At 39.3% G+C, this 21,972-nt stretch overlaps 1 protein-coding gene across 1 annotated transcript; it reads left to right on the top strand.

Moving 5' to 3' along the window:
- Positions 1–524: 524 nt before the first annotated feature.
- On the top strand, positions 525–13,835 carry LOC139745630 (golgin subfamily A member 5-like). The gene is made up of 13 exons (XM_071656030.1): positions 525–695; positions 1,447–2,049; positions 2,792–3,007; positions 3,535–3,754; positions 4,977–5,100; positions 5,827–5,923; positions 6,445–6,551; positions 7,056–7,220; positions 8,160–8,387; positions 9,006–9,155; positions 9,895–9,976; positions 11,525–11,688; positions 12,982–13,835. Exons 2-13 carry the CDS (start codon positions 1,491–1,493, stop codon positions 13,075–13,077), a joined length of 2,208 nt encoding a protein of 735 aa, XP_071512131.1. The 5' UTR covers positions 525–695; positions 1,447–1,490; the 3' UTR covers positions 13,078–13,835.
- Positions 13,836–21,972: the final 8,137 nt, after the last annotated feature.

Below are 21,972 nucleotides of genomic sequence, written 5' to 3'. Positions count from 1 at the left end.
TTATTTCTTAATGAAATACCTTTGTACCGCAGCGGCACCATTGATCTTATCCAATGAGAAATACAAGCTGTGTATCAGTATTAAATTTTAGGGATTAGTGGTAAAGAGCTGGATGACATGTACGAGTACGATTGTTCATTTATATGTTTCCACATGTGTAACTATGACATTTTTTTTTAATGCATGAACCTAATTTTTCCTTAATATAATTTTTTTCCATCAATTATTATTTTGTAGTTCATCCAGTGTGTCACTAATTTATTAAAAACTATATTAAAAAGCACTAATTTAAATCTTTACATGCCACGTCTTTATTTTGGTTTTGCTCATTTCTCGTGCTACGAGCGCTAGCGACTGGAGTACGATACTAGTCGTATTCAGTTTTCCCACCCACGTCACGTATGTATACGCAAGCAGTAGCTAGTGAACAACCACACGTAGACTGCTGCACCGCCACAATGTACCGTACAGTCCGTAGCATGAACTAGCGGCGACGGGTAGCTAGAACATGAACGACATGACAGAGTTACTACAAATGACAACAACTTGCTTCTAAGTTCAATGAGTGGTACTCGAAATCTAGAAAAGTTAGGGGCAGGTGCTGTCTCATTCTGACACGAATGTTGTCCAGGCGAATGGACTGAACCGTCAACCTTTTTGGCCGCCGCCAGCTGAGGAAACCAAAAACAGCTCAGGTGAGCAACAGACCTGTGCCTATTCACGTTTACAAATACAATATTGTTTACTAGTGTAAATATAGGTCCTACAGTAAGTTCAATCAGTATGCAGCGTCATCACTGCACTGACATTTTGTAAAACGGAACAGTTATCGGATCATCATAGTTATTTAATCAAATGACCCATGAGTTTGATTCTATAACTCTGAATTTAAGTTACACTATTACAGCAGGTTGCACTGGTAGAGTCTGGATCTATAACGTTACTGTCGTTAGTCTAAAACATGACTGCTGTTTTCTCAGGATCAACTTGTGAACACAAGACTGTGTCGAGAGTCTGAAGTGATTGTTTACTAGCAATGCAATACTCGATAGGCCTATAAAATTCACACTGAGAATTTATAACTTAGAGGCGATTTAGTTCGTTCAAAAGCGTCTATTTAATAAATCTGTAAAAGGTGACTCGACCTACGTACTTGGCTAGACTAGTAGGAAAAAAGAAGAAGAAAAGTGTGGTAGCTGTTTCAGACTGACATTCCTAGTTAATCGTGGTCTCAATGTTGTGAGGGTGTACAATGTATTTGGAGATCATTATTAGTAGACCTATTACTAATTCTACCCTTTCTTCAGACTAGTAAGACTGTTCGAGTTCATTATCATGGCACCTCAAGAAATGTTGTCTAGTGATATCAATATTAAATAGACTTCTGTCTATGTGTCAAACAATGTTGTAATTCATGTTCAGTGATTGCTGGAATTTCTTCCCTAGCACCCAGCTTTTCCAGCGCATTTCCGGACTTTCCTGCGAGAAAAATGTCGTGGGTGTTGAAGGGAGCAGAGAGCTTCCTAAACACGCTGGACCAGTCTGCATCCCAAGCCATGGGTAGCAAGAATGAATCGGCGGGATCGCAGCCTCATGCTGCTCAATCTCAGCTCATGCATCAGAGTCTTCCCGCCGATTCGAGACATTTCTCATCCTCCTCCACCGCGTCTTCGGTCGGTGGGAGTTCCTCTTCCTTCATGAATCTGTCGGCCACAGAGCTTGCCGGCAGCGCAAACATGAAAAGGACTTCTAGTGAGAGCGCTATGTCATCTTCCCCAACCTCCTCACAGCAGTCACAGGTGCAGCGCTCAAGGACTCCCACAGCAGCGCCCAGGTTTAGGAGAGATGATGAGGATGAAAAACTGTTTGAGTTCCTGAATAGCCCCGCCACGCCCTCCCAGGATCGGCGGAAAAAGAACAATGGCAGTGCAAGTGGGCGTCACTCCCGCCAGTCCAGCACCTCCTCCAACATTTCCACCAAGAGTGTGAGGACAGAGAGCAGTAGCGCCACCAATGCGGGATTTGTTGTCATTCCTCACCATCAACAAGGTAAAATTTGAGTGATGCCTTCCGAAAATCTGCTTGTAGCAGGGCTCGACACTTACTTTTTTTTCTCTAGTGGTTCTGGCCGCTAAAATCTATTAGTTTGAAATTTTGGTGTCCTGCAATAAAAGAAAACATGACAATCCATCTTGATCATTCTGGCCAGCAAAAGATAAATTAAGTAGCCTGACATCACTTTTTAGCAGCCCCAGGCCATTGGACCACTGCTTATGTCGAGCCCTGGACAAGTGATCATTACGCACTTTTGTTACTTTGAGAAAGATGGATATTAATTTAAGATGAGACAAGGCAAGATGAGGTGGTCACCTATATTCCTCTCTGATGCAGCTGTGAGGACAAGTCAGAGTTCTCGTCAACAGATCCGTGCTGCCTGTAAGGGAGACCTGTATCGATAGGAAAAATTGGGTATATCATGACAGAATGAATGCTTTTTGTCAAGCTTGTGAATGGTTTATATAAAAATGTGTTTTGTTGAGTTATATGAAAAAAAACAACATCAAATGTCCCAATGCAACCCTGCACGATGTACACTGTATATCATAGCCTTGGCATGTCAGTATGGGAGATAATACTCTGATAGATTCTGCAGACAAAAGAGTCTGTAGTGCCCACCTGCATTCAAAATTTTTCATGTTCTATGTGCATGTAGATGCGTTAGAATAGTGAGCATGAAGAGATACATTATATTAAAGTTTACTGTGAGTGACGTGAACGATTGTGTCGGCAGAGGAGCACCATGAGTCCAGTGAACCGGCCAGCAGCGATATATCACCTGATGATCGCAGTGAGCCCGCTGAGACGATCGCCGGCCCCGTGCATGGAGACCCTCAGTCACAGCAACTCTCCTCCCTGGAGCTGGAGAACAAGCTGCTCCGCCAGGAGGTGTCATCTCTCAACCAGGAGATGACATCAGCTCTTGACCGGGCCAAGAAGTCCCTGAGCGGTGAGTACCCTTTTTGATTCAGTGCATTTTATTTTATTTCATTTCTAACAAAAATGCAATTTCAATCAGACATCTGAAAACACATAATTCACAAGGTCCGTACAGCATTGTAATAAAGGATTGTACTATGAACAAAGCAAAGAAAAACAAAGAAAATCATACACACAAACAAACATGAGGCAGCTGTCTTAGAAAAAGAAAGATATAAGTATATAAGGAATATCAGGAAGAGACTGAAGAGAATAGGGGGAAAAGGTGAAGGAAGAGGTATTGAAGAGTCAGAACCAACACACGCAAGGCACAAAATTCATGCATTACTCATACATCCTAGCAACAAGTTACAACATAAGACAATTGAATATCTCCTTGCAATGTAGGAGAAGGCCATAAGACTTCCTCTCTTTTCAAGGTTAAAAGGAAGCTAGCAGCCCAGTTTCTACAAAGTTATGTAGTTTCAGTGTGTGCTTTACACCAACTTATCACCATAAGGTCACTAAACTTTATGTTTGACATTTGATTTCCTGCAGAGGTGAACCAGCTGAAAGATGAATTGAAACGCCGCCAGACCCAAATCTCAAATTCCGACGCCGTGGTCCGCCAGCTCCGTTTGCATGAGGACGACCTGAACGAGGAGCTGAATGCCAAGAACTCCCAGCTGGCGGTGCTCAGGGTCCGGCTCCAGGAGGCGGACCAGGAGATCAAGGCCAAGCAGGAGACCATTCAAAGTGTGCATGCAGAGAAGCAGAGGTGGGTCTCTGTCTCTGTCATTAGCTACTGATCACTCACAATGTGCATTACTGTGGCATTACATTTGTCATTCCATTCATCCAAGCATCATTGGAACAGGGACACCAGTTTTCAGCCGAAAGCCTGAATTTGGGTCCTGGCAGAATTAAATTTTATGCCTGTTCATGTACACACCAGCTTTTTGCAGAGGATTTTTCAGATCCTCTCTTCCATTGTAACTGGCATCCCTGAGTGAACCTATAAAGCCAAGTTGCATAGTGATAAGAAAATGGTCATAGCAACTTGCTTTGCCTGGAGGTTAGTGCAAATGTTTCAGATAGAAAGTTGTTACTAGATTTCATCTGTACTTTTCCTTTTTCCAGTTTACATCATCACCTTGAAAGTAGTATCCCTCTTTTGCAATCATTGATGAAATATAAAGCACGGAACCATTTCATTGCTGACTGTAAAGGTACTGGTATCTGTATTCAATGTTCCAGTTCTTATCATTACTTTGCTGTAATTCAACCTTTTATTAAGAATGTATTATTACATATGTATGTTGGAGAGGCAGTTTATGAATTCCACTCAGATACTGCAACATCACATGTAGGTAGTTAATGCAGAGCATACACATGCAGATCTTCACTGTTTCTTGTTGATAGTTCTTCTCTATAGCGAGAGAGTGACTCTTTCAAAATCCTGTAGAACTGTAATGCATGTGATGAACTAGGATTTTCAGAAGCCAAAATGCTTGACTGGCTGAGGTCAATTTTGCTTGTCTTTGATTCTGCAGAATCAACATATGAACTAGTATTACACATAATTTGCAGGAAGCATAGATTTTTATGTGCTTTAATTTTTTGCCAGTTGCACGTTGCACAAAGTGCACAAAAATTTCCGCTGTGCGAAAATTTTCACTTTAACAGCCAGCACTTTTTCAAGTTTCTTATCTACTATCCATGGATATCCACTGATATCTTGGACATAATGAGGTCTTTCTCGTTATTTGTGTCCTACTGCCCTTAGAATCTTTGAGACCATAATGAAAAGTAATGTGTTGTAAGTATTGCATGTTCAGTAACAATGTTATAGGATATGTAGGACTGTTGATAGCTGCAGCTTTTCATGCAGCTTCTGGCATTGTTGCTAGGTAAAAACTCAAATATTAGGTTGAAGACCACCTTGATCTCAACTTGTGGGTTACTTCTGTTTTCTTTGTCCCTTGTGTCCGTTGCATCAGGATCCTACGGGATCACAGTGACTCCAGTGGCATGCACAGCCATGCCTTGGATTCCATCAAGGAGAAGCTCCATGAATCAGAGGTTGCCTTGAAGCGGGAACAGGAGTCATATCGGGTAGCACAGGTACGTTCTAATTCCCTAAATCCAAGATTTTCCATGTTTGCGAATTATTTTAGTTTTCTGTTGTGAATTTTAAGAATGAAGAAGCAAGCTGTACCTTTGTTCAAGTGGAAACTAAGTGTAGGTGAGGACAATGCAGAAAAGGTTGATATTAACATTTTCAATATGATCTGAATAAAGGTATAGGGAAGGATTGTATTTAATTATATTTTATAGCGATTGTGATACTTCAGATCTTTGGTAAGTTAAGTGTGGTATGCTAGTAAAGTTCCACTGCCACCATTCCACTTGGTTTTTTCACCCAGCTATCAACAAAAGATATAACTTGATTGTATTCAGCTCCAACTAGTGTTTGGTTTTGCCATTCTCCTTACCATACCATAGCATTCTCTGCACTTCTTCATAATATTCTTGCTGAGACACCAAGTAATTACTTTAATACAGTAAGTTGTCAGTGATAGATCGTCATGTGTTAACCACAGCTACAGAAGAAATTTTATGCCTTGTTTGTGTTGTAGTGTTTTCAAAGCTGCCAAATCATATTCTGGGGAAGGCTCTCTGAAAAGTTAGATGTTTCATCATGTCCTGACAATAGATATAAAACCCTCCCAGATTTCAGAGTTGTGTTTACCCATTGAGGTGCATGAATACACAAATATCTCCTTAATGGCCCTTTGAAAGCTCTCAGACTGTGATGTGTTTTGTGTTTTGGTCATAATTTACATGTAGACGGAGTTCATGGAACGCCAAGGAAAGATTGAGGTGGAGCAGCGTACTCTCACTGAGTCCCTCTCGATGGCACAGAAGAAATACAATGATGAAAAAGGTAAAGTCAATTTAATCGCAAATTAACATTGTTTAAAAATGTGATGTGGTGGTATCTCACTGACGCGTTTGTGTGCGTTTGTGTGTGTGTGTGTGTGTGTGTGTGTATCTTTTTTCATCTTGAATGTTAGCACATGATATTATGTATGTATGCAACCAAGTACTTATTTTTTCTGTCTTCAGTGTGAATTATGCAGATAGCTACAGTATGTGCATTAAATGTATCATCTTGTAAAAGAGTCTACTCCAAGAAAGAGTACTTAGCAAAAAAGCACTTATTATTTGAGAATGTTTTGACTTGGAGTAGTTTGATATGCGGAGAGTAAAGGTTTGCCGCCTACTCAAAAGTATTTCTTTGTCTAAATTAAAAAAAAACCAAAACATTTCAAATCGTGAGCATAGGTAAAGAATTGGTGTTCAAGAAATGGTGAGTAAATATCTTTCATGAGTGAGAGTACCGTACAAATTTCGTTGATGCCTTGATTAGGATCAGTAATGTTATGGTTTATCCATGATGTGCAGTTCACTCCAGGGAATTATCAGAACAACTCAGAGTGGCCAAGAATAGTGCAGAGGAAGCCAAGCAGGAGCTGGCAGACTACAAACAGAAGGCTACAAGGATACTGCAGGTATTGTTGAAGATGACTATGGAAATGATCATGATTGTATGCTTGCTTATCTGTATATTATGATCATGATTATATGCTTGCTTTTCTATTTAATAGTTTTGATCATGATTATATCCTTGCTTTTTTTTATTTGCGTAACCATTGTATGATTGTAATGCCCTTTCATGTTGTGATTCTTTTGTGATCATGTTGCATCGCAAATTTTCAGTTGATTCCTTTTGAGGTGAAAAGGGCTTGTTGTCCTAAATTACAATGTCAAAATTATTTTAATGAGTTTCAGCAGAGTTCTGTGTTGCCACCAATAAATGGTACAGGAAAGGAAGCTTTTCTGGGGTATAGATGAATGAATGTTAAAAGTCAAAACATTTGTACACCTTTTATTGAGGCCATTGACTCAACTGTCCATCATATATGTTGTTTGATTAATGAATGGGACTGCTGCAATGTTAGGAATCTAGAAAATACTAAAAGTGATGTCCTTGATTGACATTTTTTTCTGCACAGTCGAAGGATAAACTGATAAGCAGTCTGAAGGAAGGGGCAGAGGGTCTGGAAGGAGTCTCTGCTGTCTCCTATGAGTTGGAAGAGCTGAGGAATGAGAGAGACATGCTGAGGGAGGAACTACAGCAAGCTAACATCAAGATGGACCAACTCAGGACAGACCTGCAGGTCAGCACTCTTACTGCCCGCCATGGGAAGGGAAGGGGAGGGGGCATATAGGCCACACCTTCCGAAATTTCTTGCAGTGGCTACAGCTTTTGTGTGTTTATTTTCCCTTTTTTTAAAGATGTTAGAAATGGTGATGGATGTTAAGTTTGCAAAAGAGATTTCTATTGATTTATGACTGCTATTTGTCAATTGAAAACCAATCTCCAGGCTTCTGTCACAGATTGCAAAATAGGTAAGGTTTGAGGTGTTACAAAATATGCCTCAAATTACATGATACAGATTTATGATAGACAAACAGGGAGTATTAAGTGCGTAAGCCCTGCCTTTGAAAATTGCTAGCAGTGGCTAGCAGTTTCATAGCTTTTGCATTTATGTTTTATTTCATTTAGTGTTTGTGTGCGTGTGTTGTTGTTTTTTTTGGAAGATTTTATAAATAATGATGGGTAGAAAGTTTGCAAGAGGAATTTCCATTTCTTACTGACTGCTATTTGTCAGGTGAAAATGAATCTATAGGCTAATGCACATTCACAGATTGCAAAATAGGGAAGTTTTGAGGTGTGGCAAACTATGCCAAGGATTGCATAATACAGATTAATGATAAACAAACAGAATGTAACACTGCAAAGCACAGGAACTAGATGTGTTCCTAACTTCTGATCGCTTCCTTAATATATTGATCCGTGCATTTACTAGTTTTCAAGCCAAGTATTTATGACATCCAGTATTTACTGGCATTCTCATAGCTACAATTTCAACACCTCTTTATGTCTCCACCAGGAAGTGTCACCAGAGGCATTATTTTCTTATTGTCATGCTCACACTCACTGAAATGTCCCTCTTAAAGATTTTTCTCTCTTTGTTTTCATGATAGAAAAACTTGATTTTGCAATAACTCCCTCTTTAGTAGAAAAACCTTTTCTCTTGTTTTCATCCCGTCAGGAGCTGGAGTCCATGCAGCAGATAGAGACGGAGTCGCTGCAAGACCAGCTGCGGGACATGGAGGAGCAGCTCTCCCAGAGCCAGCAGCAGCTGCGGGAGACGGAGACAGACCTGGCCCGCAAGGGGGAGGAGCTGCGCTATACGGAGGATGACGCCCACAAGCTACGTCTTGAGCTGCAGGGCAGGCTGAAGGAGAGGGACGATGAGATCCAACGGCTCAGGAACCAGGTGGGTCCTTTACCTTTGACCTCTTGTGAAATGTTTCACAGCCTAAAAAAGGTTATATGTTTAATGGCAGGTAGGCTAAATATGACTTGAAATGTAAAATTCCTGTGACTTTTTAGTAAGTGTACATGAACCGTGTGTACAGGCTATTTAACGTAATGATTGTCACAGTCTTTTGTTATAGCTTAGTGCTGGTTCCAAACAAAGCATGCTTGCTCAGGGTTCAGGCAGTGGGTTGGATCTGGGTACAAGCATAGTTTTAATAGCAGGCTTGTTATTCATAGATATTTGGGCTAAGCGAGGTTGTTTAGAACTAGATTCCATGGCAATGTATGGCCATGATGTCACACTTTGGTTCTGTATAGTGCTTGACAGTTACTTCATTTTTAAGTGTCTATCAAGAAGATGTGGTGAGTGGAGACTTCTTGGGGCCACACAAATGTGACTTTTTCAGTTACTGATTTGATTGCGCTACTACTTTAAAGTCAACATCTTGTGCATGGCCCCTTCAAAAACCATACATCCTCTCAGATTGAACCTTCTGTAAACTGAAATGCACCACTTGTGTGAAACTTTACACGCTTCCTTCACCCCCTGTCTTGTCTTTGTTACTGCGGGCAGCTGAAGACCAAGAGTGTGAGCAGTAGCTCCCAGAGTGAGCTGGAGGGGCGACTTCACGCCCTCACCGAGAGCCTCATCCAGAAGCAGACCATGCTGGAGACCCTCAGCAGTGAGAAGAACTCCCTGGGCCACCAGCTGGAGAGGCTACAGGTGGGTGTGGTTGCTGGGCCAGGGAGGGGCACATAGTGATGATGATGATGATGATGTGATGATGATGGTGATGATGGTGATGATGGTGCTGATGGTAATGATGTGGTGATGATGATGATGATGATGATCATCATCATCACAATCATCATCATCACCATCATGGTGATGATGGTGGTGATGATGGTGATGTTGATGATGGTTATGATGATGATGGTGATATTGATAATGATGGTGATAATAATGATGATGATGATTATGATGATGATGATGATGATATTGCTAATAGTGATGATGATGGTGTTGCTGATAGTGGTGTTGATGATGATGATGATGTTTTCCTACATTGAGCCAAGAATCTGTAACAAATGCATTTTAGTATCCTACCATTTTGAGTTGTAGGCTCCATATGTCCTATGGCCTCTGTCAGCTTTAACAGGAGGTATATGAGAAGTGTAGCCTTGAATGAATTCAGTGTTTGTCATGTGACAGAAAACTAGATTGTCAGGAATATGACACTTTTTATGTTGTGGTTCCTTGGTTTATATTCTGAAGTAGAATGTTTTGTACAAAAACAAGAAAATGTTGCAAGGCATTTTTAGGAAAAGCTAAAAAGTGCAGAAATGTGAAGGAGGTAGGTAACTGCAGAATATATTCAGGTGCAGTAATGTTGGAAGAAGAAAAACATTCACATAATATGCTGCTTCATATGTCTGATGTGGTTCTGCTTTCTTATTCACAGAGGCAGTACAATGAAGTACAAGCATCCACCAGGCTCACCCCCAGCCACACAGTGAATCTGGCTACATACGAGGATGATGAAGGTAGTTGCAGTGATATTTCACCCACCTGTGAATTGCTTACATCAGCATGGTTCTTAATGTTGACATCTTATCATTTGCCCCTGGATCTGACTTTGTGCTATCTGGCAGTTTGTTTACTTTCACCTTTGATTTTCTATTTCAAGCTTGCAAGAAGCAGTTATGCTCCATCAGTTGAGAGCTTTATTTTTGTAATTACATATTTATGTGTAGACCAGTGCAATACTTGTGAATTTGTATCTACAGGGGAAACTCTGTCTTAACAAGCTGGCTTACATCTGGGTGCCACTTTCAACAAGTTGAATTCGGCATTGCTGATTTTCCATTACTGTTCTTTCATAGCTGGTCTCCTTTTTTAGTACGGTTACAGCGAGATAACGGGTATAATGAGGTAATATTGGCGGGACAGATGTCCTTGTTATTAAAAGATTTCTCTGTACTAACTCAGATGGATCAGATTATGGCACTGCCTTCTTTATGATTTCTTTCAGTACATTTAGAGTTACCTCAACACAAATGTAGCTGACTGTAGGATTCAGCATTATTCCAAATAGCATCATTCTGTATACCAGAAGATTGTACATCAGTTTGTTGGTCATTCATGGTCAGTCAAGCTGTAGAAAAACATCGTCATTGGGTACCCTGTGTAGCAGTCACATCTTTGCATATAACATATGCTGAGTTTGTGGTTCATCATGTGTGAGACCTGAAAAGGACTTTTGGAATGAGAGGAGATATGAGATGATAGGAGAGAAAGAAGCAAGAAAGGAGAGTGAGCAAGAGTATATTCTTTCTAAAGAGTGTGGTAGTCCTAAAAAGGACTGTGAACCGGAGAAGAGTATGAGCAAGGAGAAAGGACTCGGATGTTTTGGACAGTTGACTGTCCATCCTGGGGAGTGAGTAAAGGCTGGAGATGCAGGAGATTAAGTAGGCATGATGCGGACGTGGGTGTAGCCTGGGTGGCGGTCGCGGTGCGTATGCGGATGTGAGTGTAGACTGTTTGGGGTAGTACATGTTATGGGCGATGTGTGAGTGGGCGGAGGTTGTAACGGGAAGTAGTGATGCATGTTGAGGGGGCGGCGGGCCGGGTCTCAGGTGAATTGGGGGTGAGGGGAGTTGTGTCGGGCGGCGGGCGGGTTGAGATGGTCTCGTGTAGAACCAGGAACCAGATGTTGCGGCCTTTGTCTTGAGGTACGTTGCTCACTCTCCTTTCTCACTTCTTCCTCTCCTATCATCTCATATCTCCTCTCATTCAAACAGTCCTTTTCAGGACTGGCTCATGGTGAACCGCAAACTCAGCATATGTTATGTACACCACCATTCAAACTTCTTCTTTCAAATATCATCTTTGCTAATGTTGACTAGAAAAGAAGTGAAAGATAAGATATAATTAACAGTTATGAATAGGTGTTATGAATGCATTGCTCACGAATGATTACTGGTAAAGTGATTGTTATCAAAATTAGCACTGGTATTATTGCCAAGGTTACTATTTAGTAATTGATCTCATCCCTTTCCATACTTATGCATTGTATTATTATTTTCCCATAGGAGCTAGGCAGAGGTTGCCACTGTTCATGCAGGAGACTCCGTCTGATGGCGGTATGACGAGGAACGTGAAGAGGGCGGCGAGTACCATAGACAAGTTCAGCATCAGGCTGGGTGTGTTCCTCCGGCGGTATCCCATGGCAAGACTCTTTGTCATCTGCTACATGGTGAGTCAGAGTGGGACTTATTTTCCAGCATGGCAGATCCATTGCTTCTCTTGGGTACATCCAGCTTTTCAACCTAAAGTTGCAGTTTAATCCCAAGTTGACATTTCCCCCATGTCAGTTTTCTGTTATTAATGTGTAAGGTTTTTCTGGTTTCATAGCACTGTCAGTTAGAACTGCATTTTGTTTTCCTGGACACTTTGGAAGTCTTTCATTACGTGAATTAAGAAGAAATTCTGTCATGTTGCTTATTGTATGTGTATGTCATGATAACACATGCACACACACACACACGTACACACACACACACACACGCACACACACACACACACACACACACACACACACACACACACACACACACACACACGCTTACACCTAGAGAGCTGTTATTGTTGGAACTTTACATGCAAGATTTCATGGGCTGCTCACTCTCTGCTGCTTAAGTTCAGAAACATAACGTGTGCTAGTGAATGCCGCTGTGAACACATTCAGCCACACATGCACTTTGCAACAGCACGCATACACACTAAGTGAAAGCTCTATGCATTGTCATGCACATGGCCAGCCTTTGCTCTATCAGGCGTAGAGGCTAATAAGAGACTTTTGATACCTGTAGCTAGACTTTGTTGGATATAGATTATACTTTCATCCTGTAGTAAGGTTAATTTTGATTAATTGATGAAAATAAGTCCAATTTATTCAGTAAAAATAATGTGCCTTGGAAATGTTGCCGCTATTATGTCCCATCAAAGAGATGTTCCTATATATCCAAGATTCATTTAAAGGCATAATTTACCATTTCCAGATGAAACAAAAACCCAGCATTAGTGCTTTAAAATACTTCTAAAATGTGAGTTAGGGATAGAAACAAACTCTGCAAACATTTGAATCCATATGATTGATGTTAAGTATTGTTAAATACATAAAATGTGAACAATAGTTATAATAAAAATGTTTCCAGACTAAACCTACAGTTATGGTTTATTGAGAAAAATACTGATATCTCCTTATATTTTAGGCTTTATTGGGAAAATATTATGTGGTAAGATGTTTTGTGATACAACAGACCTACTCATATGCAGGAAATGTGATATCTTGAACATTCTTTAAATCACTTCTCCCAAAGGTAAACAGGACCTTTAAGCTATGGCAACTGTATTTTCAAAAGAACTTGGTTACAATGAGACATGTTTTTTAATCACAGTCATATACCAGTGTTTTCATAAAATGTGCAGTAGCCTGCAAGTATAATATTCAGTGTCTCCCTCTGCTGCATTTGTTTCATCCCTTTAGTTCCTGCTCCATCTGTGGGTGATGATTGTTCTTCTGACGTACACTCCAGAGGTACACGGCAAGGACTTCAAAGATATCCACCCCCAGGCTCCATAATCATGTGATGTCATTCCATGGCTGATCAAACTGCCCTGAGTGAACATTACAGGAATCGGCCTGCATAAGTTTGTTACCAAATATTGATAATGGATCCAGCTCAAATGATCAGCTGAAAGCTGTTGTGTGATCAGTCTTTTAATTTGCCTTTAAGGCCAAACTCTACTTTTTACAGGGCGCTAGTGTAATGATGACTGGCATGAAGGATGGCTCATCTGCGCTCATCTTGATTGCTCGCATATCACAGATGCATAGCAATGGTTTGTTTGTGTGGTTCAGTTAGCGTTATATGGAGCTGGTGCTGTCCTGGGAATCTTGCAAAATTGGCCACTGTGGAATTTCATTTATTTCATTATTTTATAAAAACAAATAATGACATTACTTGGTCAGACATAGATTTAATCATTAATCCTCCCAAACACTTGAAGAGTCCAAAACACAGTCGGTTTCATCTCAGGTTTCTGAATTTTCCAAAGTTACTATAGGTATATAGTTCGTCCAGTGTAATGTGCATAATTGTTTTCAAGCATAGCCTCTCTGTCTTATTATAGTGGTGCCCCATTTTCCTCTGCTGCTCACATCCTGACAATGCAAAATCATTTCAAGGTGTTTATCTGTACGTTATGTAGATCATCACATATTTTATTGGTGGTGTGTAAAGACTTCAGTAATATTGATTGAGACTGATCTGCAAGTACATTCATTCTACCTAGAATTATACCCTTTTTCTGCCATTGTATGTGTTGTGATGAAGGGGGGGGGGGGGGAAAAGGTCTGTACGATGACAATGTTATTGTTTACCCTTACTCGATAAGTAGCAATGAGTTTATCCAGCAGTAGGTGTGTCTGCACTGTTGAAGTATTAACCCAAAACATACTTCCCAGTCAAACGTTCGGGATGAAACATGGTGCGTGAAGCAAGGATTTAGCACAGCACTGTCGGTCCCACCAGATGAAGGGAAAAGAATTTCACAGCCTTTGCCACTGATATGCCATGAGTTTGAACACTTGTTTGTTTCCTAGATCTTTGTTGACAGCCAGTTCAAAATATTTTTGCTACTCACAACTTCCCTTTGGAAGTCCATGTGATCAAGTGACCTCTTTTGAGAAAGGAAATATACTGCTGAGGGTTCAATAAAGTGGCCATAAGAAGAGTAGCTGTGCATGTAAAATGATTCTTGTAGGAGTAAAACCATTGTCCTGTGTTTTTGCATGGTAGACTAGTTTAATAGCCAGCCAAACATGTACTGGTATGTAACATACCATTGGTTTATATCCTGGAGCTTAATACAGTTCTCTTGAAGATATTGCTACTCCTACACCAAACTAAAATATTAGTTCTGAATTGGATTATTTCAAGGTTCCCATGTGACATACCATTTGCATTGTTGTCACTGTATTGCACAGTAATGATTTTATCTAGTACATTTTGTATGTGTAATTTTGATGTACTGTAAAAGTGGAAATTTCCGCGCAACCAGATGCTAGCACGAAAATAAAAGCATGCGAATATTTTTGCATGCCATATGTTCCAGTAGTTAATGTCCTGATTCCGCGGAATTAAAAACATGCGAAATACATCTTGCCCAGCCGAGCGCGAAAAATTACTCGCACGAAAATATCCACTTTTACAGTATTTTATTTTGCCTGAATATCCCACTTTACCATACAAACATGTCATGATATGTTATACATCACTCTTTCGAATCGCATTTATTGGCAGCCGTGGTGTAGGCAAATATTGTCCGATGAACTTATTCAAATCTCATATACTTTTCAAGTACACATGTAAAAGTGAAATAGTCATTGAAAAAGATATGTGACATCTTATCAGCCCCATGGAAGTGTTATGGCCCCACAATATGAGGATGTAAAAGATTTTACCCACTGCCACACTCCCATAGAATCTTAACCATAAGCGTCATATAAGGCCAGTTAAGTCATGGTTGTAGTGGGTATTATCCAGTGGCAATCCCAAATGCCAAATGCACTGTACAGTAAAGTGAGCTCTAGATCTACTGCTGTTATGCAGTCTACAAAGTGTGTATGGTGCTGTATATAGTCACCCTTTTACAGAGACTCCAACCCAAAGCACCTTCTGATCTGGAGATTCTCCCGCCTGAAACCCCTAGCAAACGGGAGACTCAAAGTTGATGTTTGCGAAGCGCGAAATTCCCAGGGTTCTAGATGCTCTCTGGTGCTATCTAAGGCTTATTTTTTCAACATACGATAGAAATAAGTAAGAAATCCTTTCCAACGGGAGACAAAGAGCCAGGGCGGGAGAAATTAAATCTCAAGCGGGAGAACGGGAGACTTTGCAAAAATGGGTTTTCGGCGGGAGATCTCCCTTCGAAAACGGGAGAGTTGGAGTCTCTGCTTTTACCCCCTTGCTTATAGTGCTCATGATGCATTGTGTTGTGATAATTTATGACTGTAGCATGACAAAAAATGCCTCGATCAAAAGGACATTGCTATAGTTTGTATTACATGACACAAGAAAAAATAAAGGCATAATACCAGTAGATCAAACTTTTTTTTTAGAACTTTCCAGACTTTCACAAAGATAAAGGAATTTGCAGAACCCTTATAACTTCATGACATGGCACACTAAATTTTTTTGTGATACCACACTCAAATTTTTGTGATACCACCAGTACACAAACACTGTCACAGTAGGAAGATTCACTGATTGGATTGTATGTACACTTGACCTTGTGCAAGATATGTTTCATGAAGTGATGTATGCGTGAAATTACTGAATTGATCTGTCCTTGGATTTTTTTTTTAAAATCTTTTTTCACCTCTTAACAACATGCGGTACTTAAGAATGCAGGAAGATGTGAGGGTAGGTTTCTCTGGGCAATTTGTCACCCATTGCATATAGTGTTTAATTATTAATTTTGATATAGGGTGAATTCCCAAATAAATCCATGTGGCTGTGCAATATGCTATCATATTTAGAGTGTTTTTTGTTATATTTCTTATTTTTTATTGTTGTGCCATTTGAAACTCTCATGAATGTTACCATTGGTACTGCTTTCTTAACACAGAAAACCTGTGGTACCTGAGCTCCTAATAGTATAGACTGTTCATCTGTTTGAGTGTGTGGCCTTGTGTGGGCAAATGTGGGGGATGGGGGGAGGGGCACACAGTTAAGCAGGATTCCCCCCCCCCCCCCCAAGCATGGTTTGTTGAAAGTGACAGCCCCTTTGCACGCATTCCTAGGAATTTACCTGTGCATTTTTTTTAAAGGTCTCAGAGTAGCATTAAACAAACTTTGGCTTATTCTGTCCACAGATAAAACATAAAAGTATCTGGGATTTCTGTAATATTCTCTCACTTTTTTTATTACTTGAATTGAGGCCTCTTTTAGTCCAGCTTGGATAAAGATGGCACTGATATGCTGTATTATACAAACATTGCATCAACATGATAAAATGCATTATTATTGAAATATTAGCTAGTAAGGTGCTGCTGTACACTCCATGTAGAACATACTTTTCTTTGTAATTCACAAGTGAGGCCCACTGTCTGACACTGTAGTGTCAGTGAGGGAAATTTGCTTGTCAGAGGTCACGGTTTTGTTTTCTGATATTTGGCTGGTCTGAAAGAAGGAAAAGAAAAAGCCAAATGTTCTTGTTTTTCCCTGTGCATCTATAGCAGCAAGTAGTCCAATCTTGCCACTTTTAGAAACTGATTGTCCACAACGAGAAGTTGTCTATGACACTGAGATAACGTTAAGTCATAGTCGATTGTATGAAATGAAGATGACATTGTAGCAAAGGTTGTGATGTAATATTCTTGACTTGTCCAAATGATAAACACTGTCACTGGTACAAAGTACAATGAAATACACTTGTCATCACCAAGTAAGAGACGTTCTCCTGAATAGATCATGGTACTATGGCAAGTCTAAGATCAGTGATGTTTTGGCTGTAGAGAACTGGTAGGAAGTAAGCAGAGTGTTGGCTCTGGAAAGATTTAATGCTTTGTACATGTTTCCTTCAGTTAGAATGGGAAGCTGTGTACTTGTTATTTATTCATGAGATACACCCCCTGGGTGGGCCATTGTACATAGAATTGTAAAGAAATACATATACATGTGTAATAAATCTGTGAATGTGTTATGTGTATGTACAAAAGAATGAATATTACATCAGTAGATTTCACTCCTATCCGCCACTCTGTGGAAGCTTTTGTACCAATAGCAGAACTTGCATCTTATTGTAATGATCCACATAAAAAAAAAAAGCTTCCAACTTACGTCAAAGGTAGTACAGAAACTTGCATGTGTTGTTATTTTGGTGATGATCATGAACTTAGGAGAATTTTTATATATTCCCCGAAAAGTCTTGAAAGCAGTTCCCTTGGTGATGTGCCATGCAATGCATAGAATTCTATCATCTTGTGAATTAATGCCCATCAAGGATTTAAATGAAGCCAGTAGATCAATAGTTTACCAGAAATAAAAGTGCCTTGTATCCTTTGTCCCAGTAAGGCAAGGAGATTTGAGTTGTTACGTGGTAATACCAGTGGTATGCGAGTTTTCTCACTTCACATCAGTTTAATGGATGCTTCGTCCAAATGGCAGAAGTAAAAAGTTTCATGTTAGAAATCTAGGAACCTCTTTTACACTTGTACTTTGTTGTCTGGATCAGATGTGATACATGTTTGAAGAATGTGTGTGTGTGTGTGGTAACATGGCTACATGTATATGAATGAGTACATATCTAATTGTCAAATCTCTGTATATCCCATACTGATGCACTGACTGATGTTTCAACCTGTTGAGGACGGTTTGATTTTGCTACAATACGCATTTCCCATAGACGCTTGCCCGAGTATACTCGGGACTTGTCCTCAACGGACGTCCTACAACAATTATATTTAAACTTGTAACAATAACTGCAATGACAGTTACCGAGCAACAGCCATGCTACATCCAGTCAGCTGTGAACACTCGTCACCACAGTAGCAGCAAAAATCCAGGGTGTCACTGGGGGCAGGATGCAATGTATGATGTGGGTCTCAGATTATACAGCTTGTCCAATCTCTACAAAGCCTCTTAGATTTAAGTGTTATTGGCAGTATAATCATTTGAAATCCATACAAGGCTTGAGCACACAGGCTCAGAACGGTAGTGTGTGACTGTAGCAGAGAAATCCTTGATGTAGATGATATGTGACTGTAAGAATGGTGCAAGTACTTGTCAAATTTCTATGAATAAAATTGCCATATGAGAGTGAAAACGAGTTTAGGTTCCTTTTTTTTCTATCTATAGCAATCTTTACCCTTGCAGTTATCTGTATATCGCTTCTGATATATGTATTGCTTTGCCATGTATCAAACTTTAAATTTGACATTTCAAAGTTTGGCATTTCCACTATCAATGATTTGATGTATGTTGTAATGGGACTGCACTGCAATACCTTTGCATAAGAACGGGTTGATATCTTGTGGGTATTATATGAATGAAGTACACAAATTCACCATCTACTGACTTGAAACAATGCATGGCCCGTATTACATGTCTATGATGTCAAACTATGGTGCCTGCTGTTACTTGTTGCATCATAATCTGAGAAACCACCACAGGTGAAATGCTGTGTTGTGTTCACTAAATTGTAGTGTCGGCACCCTCATGATTCTCATGCTGAATATTTGCCGCCCGGCTGAAGGAAAATATAAGCCTAGTCATTACTGGGTACATAGTGATGAAGTCTTGTTGAGTGTTGGTGTTAACACAAAAAGTAATACCAAGTCCCATCCCAATATGAATGAATGATACATACTCCAGTTGGCAAGTTAATCATAAAGAAGGATTTGCTACAGCATGCTGTTGTTAGTTCAGACATCGCTGTGTAAACTCTAGGTTCTCACTGCAGTTTTACATTGTTACGTTTAACCAGTCCTTGTATTCATGCCCATTAATTCTTTAATATGAATTTGTACACACTGTAATGCATATGGTGTAGGGATAAGGCCGACAGTGATTTACATGTATATTGAATGTAGGCTGACTGAAGATGCTATTAGCAAGACTATTCCTTTTCTTATGCAGGAACTCTCGAAATGCGTCACTTTGGTTACAGAGTGATATACATTGACAGAAATAAAAAAAAAAGCAACAAAACCACACACAGTCACTTGTTAATTTGTCATAATTTACCTGTGTTTATTCCTGTTATTCAAAATGACGAGGCTCAAATTACAAAGCATGCTGAAATATCTCCTTCCATGTGTCACACATTCTTGTCGTAATTCCAACCATAGTTTGTTCTCTTTCCCACAAATGTAAAAGTAGCACAAAGACATAAACAATTGAATATATGGTGTGTGTTTTTATACACATAAGATGATATGATCTACTGAGCAGACTCTCAAACAATCAAATACAATAGAATAGATGTGATTGCACAAGCAATACATGTATCTCATCAAAAAGAGATTTAATGTAAGGACACTGCTGCCATGTCCAAAGATTCTTTGAAGTTCAGCTGAAGATATTTTTTCCAACCATCTTTTTCCTACTTAAGCTGAGTTTCTTCTTTGCTGCATATCCAATAAAGATCTTTCAGCATATAAAAAAGCACAAGAATTTTGTTTTGATCAGCCTACACAGATCAGAGAAGCTCTTTCAACACATGCTACTTTAAAAGTGAGAACACTGTTTGCTTCCAAGTCGAGTTACAATAAAATGGGACAGAATTCTTGGAAGATAAAAACGCAAGTTAGAACTGTGTTCACAAGCTGGGTTATTTCAAAAGTTTGAATTCTCTGCACACATGAAAACTTGCAATGTGAAAGACCAAGTATTTTTTTCTTGAATTTTCTACAATTTAGACTCAATCCAACAGTTAGTGGTACAGAAAATCAGCCTACACAACAACAGCAGACATACTGTAAATGTATGAAATAAACCGTATGCAATTAACTGGGATACACTTTTTACCAGTGTCCTGCTAGACTTCAAGTTGTTGGTTTCAAGTGGTTACTACAATATTGGCTGCATTACTGCAGCAGTCATTTCACCACGCACTGTACCAACTGTCATATGGAACTTCTACTACTCTACAGTCGAACCTTGTAATCCAACACTGGTGCTCATGTAACATTTTGAGGGTAGCGGATTGCATATGATACACACAGCTACAGGGGGCATATCAATGGTTAGCCAGTATTCATCTCATACAAACCCTTTGTTGATATCTAGTGACTTTAAAAAAAAAGAACTATATGTAATGTCAGTACAAGACGAAGAATCCTGACCATGGTTCTTTCAGAGGAAGGTGTACATGTTTGCAATAATTGGCGATAATTCTAGCTTCCTTTGCCACAAACAATGCACATGGCTGATTGATACCTGCCAAGATTTAATAGTTGTAACTACCAAAAATGTACAATAAATACACAGCATATGCCATCTCTTTTGCAAGCATACAATGTTTGTCTTTTTGGAACCAATAATTGAAACTTTTAAGATGATTCAGTGAGTGGTTAGATTAGTGATCGAGAATGATGTACACATTGTATTGCCTTTCTGTAATGGGAGGCGATATTTTGTCACACTGCTGATTTCGAAAATTTTAACCTACTCGCAAATTTTGTGAAAATGAAAATCTATGCTGTATATGAACCCAGATGTTTGTTGAGACAAGTGTCTGCATTGATTAGCTGGAAGCTAGGATAACCGACTAGCGAATGACTCACTTGTAATCATAGTGTGCTCCATTTCAATGTACAGCTGTATTAAAAAAAAAAAAACACCCAAAACACTTCAGTAACTATAATTCTTTAAGTTTACTAATTTATGGCTGCACAGTATGAATCATTAGACAGATGGATTTATTAAGATATGAGAGAAACTTGGTAAAAACGCTTCCTCCTGCTTGTTTTGTGAGCCAAAAAATTATACTCCAAGTAACTACAAGTAGTGTGTGATACACACAATAATACTCATGCACTACATGAAAGGACGTTTTTGGTGGCCACATTATTATTTTGTAAGTCTGGACATTTAAAAGCAAGCAAACAAAAATGCTTGAGAACAATAATTGATCCACAATCTGTAAGATTTCATTTGAGAGTAATGGAAGTATGAGGATTGTGGTATGCCAGAAAAAACTCTATTGTAAGGTTTTATGTTTTTATAAACATTTGCACTCAACTGAACCACTTCTGAAAGGGTTGCCTGGCACAAGTGTTTGCATCTTTTCTTCCCAACAGGAAGCAAAGGAAGCATTTACAAAGAGACAATCAGAAATAAAGATTTGTCCTCAAAATATATGATATAGGCCTACACATTACCTAACTTTCAGAAATCAAATTCTGCTGTTGTTGTGTTTGTAATGAACAATAAAAAGACAAGCATTATATAATACTTCTCCTAGTCTCTGACATAGATTCTTTTTTTTTTTCATTCAATATTCCATGATCTTTATTTACACGTCATCACAAACAGATAGATATGAAAACTGCAATAACTCGTCACATACATGCAAACTGGGTGACTGGAATGACTATTCAAATGAAGAAAGTTCAACTCAACAGGTTATGTATCACCGCGATAAGACGACAAAAATCTGAAAAATGGAATATCAAATTACTCGTCAATGCAATTTCAAACCACAAAGTTACATTTTGAGTCACCAACCACTTAGCTTCAGATGGGTTTTTACAATTTAAGAATAATCTGCTAGGTTGGCCAGGATTTTACATTAATAAGCAGTTTGCCAAGATCATCTTTCTATTTCATATTTGCAGACCGCTTAAAAAAAACCAAAACGACAATAACAATAACCACTCCACAATGATGTTGTATTCCTTGGAAATCTAGCCATCTTTATATGATAAAAACCCGAAAATGACAACAACAATAACCACTCCACAATTATG

This window comes from Diadema antillarum, unplaced genomic scaffold (genome assembly GCF_040938485.1).
Source record: "Diadema antillarum isolate AM-2024a unplaced genomic scaffold, OU_Dant_1.0 seq00001280_RagTag, whole genome shotgun sequence".
Lineage (NCBI taxonomy): Eukaryota > Metazoa > Echinodermata > Echinoidea > Diadematoida > Diadematidae > Diadema > Diadema antillarum.
Note: the sequence above shows the minus strand (reverse complement) of the source record. Positions and strands in the feature narration are given on the sequence as shown.